The 7624-nt window shown below is 44.8% G+C and overlaps 1 protein-coding gene across 3 annotated transcripts in view; it reads right to left on the bottom strand.

Moving 5' to 3' along the window:
* Positions 1-357: 357 nt before the first annotated feature.
* SIN3A (SIN3 transcription regulator family member A) overlaps positions 358-7624 on the bottom strand; it is a 71142-nt gene continuing 63875 nt past the window's right edge. For all 3 annotated transcript variants that reach the window (XM_077745412.1, XM_077745400.1, XM_077745409.1), the window contains exons 20-21: positions 3600-3807; positions 358-1074 (exon numbers count right to left, since the gene is read on the bottom strand). In XM_077745412.1, coding sequence (XP_077601538.1) covers positions 844-1074; positions 3600-3807 — 439 coding nt within the window. In that variant the 3' untranslated portion in view covers positions 358-843. The remainder of the gene's footprint in view (positions 1075-3599; positions 3808-7624) is intronic.

Raw genomic sequence — 7624 nt, 5'->3', positions numbered from 1 at the left:
TAAAAAATCGACAGTATGTACATTATTTACAAAAAAAAAGAAAAACCAAGTTAAAATTTGTGTGTGTGTGTGTGTGTGTGTGTGTGTGTGAGAGAGAGAGAGAGAGAGTAAAGCTGGTGGATGGCACTAGGGTAGACTAGTAAAGAAGCAGGTACAAAACAGTTCCACGGGAGCTAAAAAGGACGACGGATTTGAACTTGCTGAGGTGGAGAACCAAAGGAGAGAGTAGAGGGCGGGCAGCAAGGGATTCGTCAGGAAAACCCCACGAGATGATCAGTCCCGAAGCCAGACTGCAGGGCCCAGATAAAATCTAATGGGTGATCTAGATGTGCTCAAGTGACCAGGGGGGTAAAAAANTAATCCAGTTCGTTTGTTTTCTTCCTTCTGGGGGGAGAGGAGAGGAGCAGTGACCATCAGAGTTACAATCCATCCGAGCGGTGAGTCCTTCCCCGGTCTGTCAGTGCATGCCCATCCAGTCAAGGTGTGAACAGCATCTGGCTCCTTCATTGAAGGTCCGGCCCCAGGAGACTCCAGTCTTCGCTCTGCTGGTGTGTGCAAGCAAGCTGCGTGTCTCTGTGCTTGCGTGGATTTCCTTCCCCTCCGGGGCAGGGTAACAGCCCAGGCCCCTTGGGGAAAGTTCCAGCTCTGGCTTCGTAAGGTATCCATGTTCCTCGTATGTAGCCCACTTGGTGCCAGGTTGTACCAGCCACACACTGATCAGGTGGCCATGTCCCAGAGAGGCCCAGTGAGGCTTGAAAGGCATCTTCCTTGTTTCTTCAGTGTGCGAGAGTGCGAGTAATCCCCACACACACCCCCCTCAAGTTGTCTGCCCTGGCTCTGCAGTTACGGGGCTTTGAACACTGTGCCGTACTTGACACGGTACTTGTTAATGCTCACAAAGTGCAGGGTCTCTGTGTCACAGGTGGTGGTACAGGGCACCAGGCCCTCCAGCCCCTCACCCATGAGCCACTTGCTGGTCTCTGCTGCCATTTCACGGGGCACGTGCTCCTTGGTCCATTTATCTACCCAGGCCTGGAACCTCTGATGTAGCCGCTTGCTTACACGCTCATGGGACTGCAAAACAGAACAAGGGAAAAAACCATGAACTCAGAGCAAAAAAAAACCTCTTCAAATACAAAGCCTAATTTTTTTCTAAAGTAGCAGAGGAAAAGGTGTGGGGTCAAGCCCTGACTGGTTGGTCAGCAGTCTCTGTTTATAAAGAAGAAAATTGAAAGAGACTAAGAACATGGAGTATATACAGAGTTGGAATTCATAAAGCCCCTAAAGAAATGCCAACATGGGGGCTGAACAGAACTAGCTCTGCACTTCTCACTTTTAGCATTCACTAGTATCAACTAGGGGACCTGATAAAAACACAGATTTCCTCATTTCTATCACTCTGCATTAAAAAAAATATATTTAGGGNAAATATATATATATATTTATTTTTAGAGGGCGCATGAGCAGGGGAGCAGTTGAGAGAGGAAGAGAGAATCCCAAACAAGCTCCGTGCTGTCAGCGCAGAGCCTGATGCAGGGCTGGATCTCATGATCAAGAGTTAGGATAAGCATCCAAATTTGGCTTTGGTTAGGGTGTTATGGTTCACAATTTTGAGCCTTGCATCGGGCTCTGTGTGGATAGTTCAGAGCCTAGAGCCTGCTTCGGAGTCTCCCTCTCTCTCTCTGTCCCTCCCTAACTTACACTCTCTCTCAAAGACAAATAAACAAAGCCACATAACTGCCTGAGGCACCCAAGTGCACCCCCATTCTTAAGCTAGCATCGCAGACACTTCTAGTGTACCCCGAATGAGACACTGGGAGTTGCGTCATTAGGTCATTCTGACAGGGTGGCTGCCCACTTCTAAGTAAAACAGTGCAGGGCAAAGGGCTTAAAACCCACTTTCTCTTCAGGGTATTACCCCATCTGCCCAGCGGGACAAGGGGACAAGCAGATCTTTAGGGGAGATTTATGCTTTTACCCACCCATCTAGCAAATATTTATGGGAGCCTATGTGCAAGGCAGAGTAGGGGATACAAAGATGAATCAGGTGTTACTTAGCTCCCCAAATAACCTGCATCAAACACACAGCATCATGAGAGAAGTCCCTTAAACCACCCACCCAACATTCTCCCGCCTGAATAATCTGTATGTAGTCCTTTCAAACACAACCAGTTCAAAGGCGCCTGGGCGGCTCAGTCGGTTAAGCATCGGACTCTTGGTTTCAGCTCAGGTCATGGTCTTGCAGTGAGACTGAGCCCCATGTTGGGGCTGACAGCACAGAGTCTGCTTGGGATTCTTTCTCTCCCTCTCTCTCTGTCCCTCCTCTGTTCTCTCTCTCACAAAATACATTTCCTTTCTCTTACCTCCTCACATCCAATCATGACCACACCCTGACAGTTGTATCTCCAAACTGATTTAATTCTTACAATTCCACTGCCACTTGATAGCCCAGGTCACCGTCACATCTCATTAGGACAAGAGCAATCGTCTGAGCAGTCTCTGCCTTTCCAGCATCATGCCTCAAGTCGCCCCCACTGTCCTCACAGCAGTTCAAGCCATCTTTGTCAACAATGTCCCGAGGAACAACAAAATCCCAGCCATGGTCTATGAGACCAGTCATGACGTCTCAAGCATGGCATGCTCCCTACGGCTCAAGCCACGTTGATGTGTCTAGTTTCTCAAATATGCCGAGGCCTTTCCTCCCTCCCAGCGTTGCATTTGCTTGTTTCCTTTGCCTAGAAGCTACCAACACCCGACTCTTTCCCAGGCTGGATCCCTGTCATTGTTCAGGCCTCTAGCGTTACCTCCTCAGAGAGGTCTCCCTCAATAAAAACAGGGCCTGCGTGCCAGTTACCCGCCATCACTTCTTCCAGTTTACTTCTCTGATCATGCGTATACGCTCTCCTCCTTGGTTATGTTCCAGGGCCTGGCACAATACCCACTGCACAACTGCACCAGGCAGCTTTCACAACTGAGACAGCATGTGAAAACGACAGAATTCACACAAGCAGCACCATGTGAAATCTAAATGCTGGGAGCAGCTTCATTTCACTGAGGTGCCACCAGCTGTTTTGGTCTGAACTGCAAATCACTGTGTTCAAGTCCTCACCCCAGTATCTGAGAATATGACTTTACTGAGAAACAAAGTTGTTGCAGATGGAATTAGTTAAGATAAGGTCACACTACAGTAGGGTGAACCCATAGTCCAGGATGACTGGCACCCTTTAAAAAGGATAAACTGGGGCACCAGGGTGGCTCAGTTGGTTGAGTGTCTGACTCGATTTCTGCTCGTCATGATCCCAGAGTTGTGGGATCAAGCCCCATGTCCACGCTCAGCATGGAACCTACTTGGAATTCTCTCTCTCTCTCTCTCTCTCTCTCTGCCTCTCTCCCGAGCTCACACTCTAAAACACTTCACTGACTGAGCCACCCAGGTGCCCCCTGACATCTTTAACAGACTAATATACCTGCTTACTAAACATTTCTCAAACCCGCAAGGTGGTTTTCATAAAGGGAAAGAAACAATCTGAGCCTCTGGGGTTGGCCTGGGCCTGGCTGCGGAAGGAGGGGTGTGGAGAACGTCAGTTACTGGTTCTTACCTGATGAGCCCGCAGCAAGGCAGTTCTCCGATACATATAGTCCTCTGACTTGATCACGTACACCATCTTGTAGGAATTCAACTTGAATCTACACTCCAGTTTATCCAGGCTATCCACATTCTCCATGGTCTTCTTGCTGTTTCCTTCCTTGCCTTCTTTTTCCTGCTGCTCTCGACCACGCTGACATTTCCGGATCCGCCTCAGATTCCTACAGTGCAGAGAAGCCATGCCGGATGAGAGCTCATAGAGACGCAGATTCCCAGAAATCCCCTCAGAGGGTTTTTCCTTATCATATATCGTATATGTGCCTTCATAGCACTTGCCTGGATTTTACATATAATGTCCAATGGTTTCATTGTAAAAAAAACAAACAAACAAAAAAAGTTCAAATGCAGAGATACATAGAATAAAAAGTAGGAATCTTTAACTATCACCTACCCCTGATTTTCCAAATCCCATGTGCCTTGGCTGAGATTGCCACTGACAGAAGTTTTGATTTAAAACCTCCTAGGTCTCTCTGAATAATAACATATGTAATCACTCGCTACAGTTGTTTTGGGATTTGTTTTTTAAGACAAAACATGACCATACGATAAATATTTTATCACTTAAAAAAAATTTTTTTAAACATTTATTTATTTTTGAGACAGAGACAGAGCACGAGCTGGGGAGGAGCAGAGAGAGAGGGAGACACAGAATCCGAAGAGGCTCCAGGCTCTGAGCTGTCAGCACAGAGCCCGACGCGGGGCTCGAACCCACAAACCGCGAGATCATGACCTGAGCTGAAGTTGGATGCTTAACCGACTGAGCCACCCAGGCGTCCCAATATTTTATCATTCTCAACTTTTCACTTAATGCGAAGTTCTTTTCATTTCACCACACAAAGATCTGTCACATTCTCTTGAACGCTGCAGAGAACATGCCTTAATGTAACCATACCTTAATAAGAATCAACAGGGCTCCTCATTTGAACCATGGACCAAAGAAAATTATTTGAATGCCTGTTTTTTCACTCCCCCCAAAGACAGTACATAATTCCCGCTATTCTACATTCATAGTTAAGAAGACAATTCACATCAGCGGATGCCTTGGCAGGTATTTAGTGCTGGATTCTCTCCGCCAGTAAGCAGAGAAAGACTGTCAGCTAGACGGTTCTATTGTTTCCAATACTATGCTATGAGAACCACTGTTTCAGTGAGCATCTTGGTATACATGTATCTCTGCAGGATGGCAGTTCTCCAAGCCAAGGACCCTTGCGGGCTCCAAGACACTTTTCAGGAGGTCTAGGAGATCAAAACTATTTTCATAACACTACTAAAATGTACTAAGACTGAAATACGTATACAAAGCATTTTTTTCCTAGGGCGCCTGGGTAGCTCAGGCAGTGAGGCATCCAACTCTTGATTTCGGCTCAAGTCAGGATCTCACAGGTGTGAGACTGAGCCCCACGTTGGGCTCCACCCTCGTCACGGAGCCTGCTTAAGATTCTCTCTATCCCTCTCCCTCTCTCAAAAAGATGAAACTTTCCCCCCGTGTTAACATTTGCACTGGCAGTACAAAAGGTAACAGTGAATAAAAATGCTAGTGGCACCAAACTGTCTTTAGAAATCTTTGTGTTCTCCTCTGGCCATGCTCTGGCAGTTGCAAGAATCCCAATATGCTGTGCGATAAAATGGGAACTACACACAAAGCAGCCTAGTATGCCAAAGCACAACGGGATTCTCACAGACAAGCACGTGAGCCCTGCTCGAGTGGCAAATGGATCACTATTTTTACCTGAAAGAACAATGGACCAGCCAGCCTAGAGTCTATGCTAGCTATTTTCTCAAAAAATGTACAATGAAGTCTGGTACTTCCAAGAAAACAACTGAATATGTTTGTTGCCCATGATAAGGTTTAACCTTTCAAGTAACACTTTAAATTTGGGGAAACTCACATTGGCCACTGCAAGCTGACAGTTTTCTACTACTTAAAATCATGCATGAAAAAAGATTCGTTCAAAGTACAAGGTAAACCAAATGATTCTGGCCTAACTGGATGAAAAACTCACTGATGATATTTTCATTGATACTGCAACTAACCTTTAAGAGACTACCACGTGGAAGAGTTTTGAGGTCATGTCAAAGAATATCCACAATTATCTGAAAACCTATGAAAACACTCCTTTTTCCAGCTATGTATTTGAGTAAGGCGACATTTTCTTCACATACTTCAACAAACAACAAGTTGCAACAGACTGAATATAAAAGCAGAGAGGAGAAACCAGCTGTTTTTCTATTAAATCAGACATGAAACAGATTTGGAAAAATGTAAAGCAATGCCACTATTTTCACTAATTTTTGTTTTAAAATAGCTTTTCATTAAAATATATTTTTAATTTTCAAAAATTTTTATTTATTTTTGAGAGAGAGAGTGAGCAAGCAAGTGAGCTTGAGATGAGTGGGGGAAGGGCAGAGAGAAAGGGAGACACAGAATCCAAAGCAGGCTCCAGGCTCCGAGCTATCAGCACAGAGTGACACAGGGATTGAACCCACAAACTGTGAGATCATGACCTGAATCGAAGTTGGACACTCAATGGACTGAGCCACCCAGGTGTCCCATCACTAAGATATTATTTATGATAATATATAATGGATTTAGTATTTTTCAAATAACAAATATTTCTGTTCTAATGTCTTTTAAAAATCTGGCCGAGCTGGTGAGAAATACATGGTATGTTTATTGTACTATTTCATAAACATGGAAACTAAGTCTGTCTTGTTGAAGAGTGGCCTGGCACAGAACAGCTGCTTGAAGTCTGCTGAAATGATTGAATCAAGGAATGGAAGAGCCCTTCTGCTCACACCCTTTTCCATGTTCTGTTCAGGACTAAGTCTAATAACAGACTTCCTGAACTTAGGGGCTACATCCAGATAAGCTGCTGAAAATACTGTAAGCCAAAAATGCATTTTATAAACCTAACCTACTAAACATCATAGCTTAGCCTAGCCCACTTTAAAGTGCTCAGAACACCTACCTTAGCCTACATTTGGGCAAGATCATGTAACACAAAGCCTATTTTATAATAAAGTGTTACACAGCTCATGTAGTTTATTGACTACTGCGTGGAAAATGACAATAGGGGCGCCTGGGTGGCTCAGTTGGTTGAGTGCCCGACTTCGGCTCAGGTCATGATCTCACGGTTCTTGAGTTTGAGCTCCATATTGGGATCTCTGCTGTCAGCACAGAGCCCTCTTTACATCCTCTGTCTCCCTCTGTCTCCTCCCCTCTCCCATTCACGTTCTCTCTTTCAAAAATGAATAAACATTAAAAAGAAAGAAAGAAAATGAAAACAAAGTGGTTGTATGGGTACAAAATGGTTGTAAGTGTATCAGTTCTGGACCCTCCTCATCATGAGGCTGACCGGGAGCTGCGGCCCCTGCCCAGCATCGTGAGAGGGTCATACCACAGATCACTAGGCTGGGAGAAGACCCAAATTTAAAATTTAAAGTATGGTTTCTGCTGAGTGTGTACTCTTTCACAACATTGTAAAGTCCGATCATTTAAGACAAACTATGGTAAGTCAGGGATCGTCTGTATTGAGATAATATGTTTCTGGAAATATAAGACAGGAGATTTCAGTTCCGAGCTTTTGAGAAGAACAGAGTCACTCTACTAGAGCAAAACCTCTTTTCTACTTCTGAAACTCCTAAGACGACCAACAATATGCTGTGCCCATAAATAGGGAGATTTTTTAAATTCTGGAATGAACGCAGCAGGCCTAAGACTGCTACCTTTTTTGAGTTTTTTCCCTCTCATTACCAAAAGAGAGCTTTATTTTCTTATTACTTTTCATACTCAGTCCTGGTACAGGTAACATACAGCGTCAGATCAGTTGCAGGTGTACTGCAAACTAATAGTTCACTGTTTGGGAACTCATCATGCACAGCACATCACTAACAGTGACTCAACAATGTCACAGAACACCCTGTGCTCATTATAACAAGGGTGCTCCTTAATCCCCACCACCTGTTTCACACCCCACC

Source organism: Crocuta crocuta, unplaced genomic scaffold, assembly GCF_008692635.1.
Source record: "Crocuta crocuta isolate KB4526 unplaced genomic scaffold, BGI_CrCroc_1.0 scaffold130, whole genome shotgun sequence".
NCBI lineage: Eukaryota > Metazoa > Chordata > Mammalia > Carnivora > Hyaenidae > Crocuta > Crocuta crocuta.
Note: the sequence above shows the minus strand (reverse complement) of the source record. Positions and strands in the feature narration are given on the sequence as shown.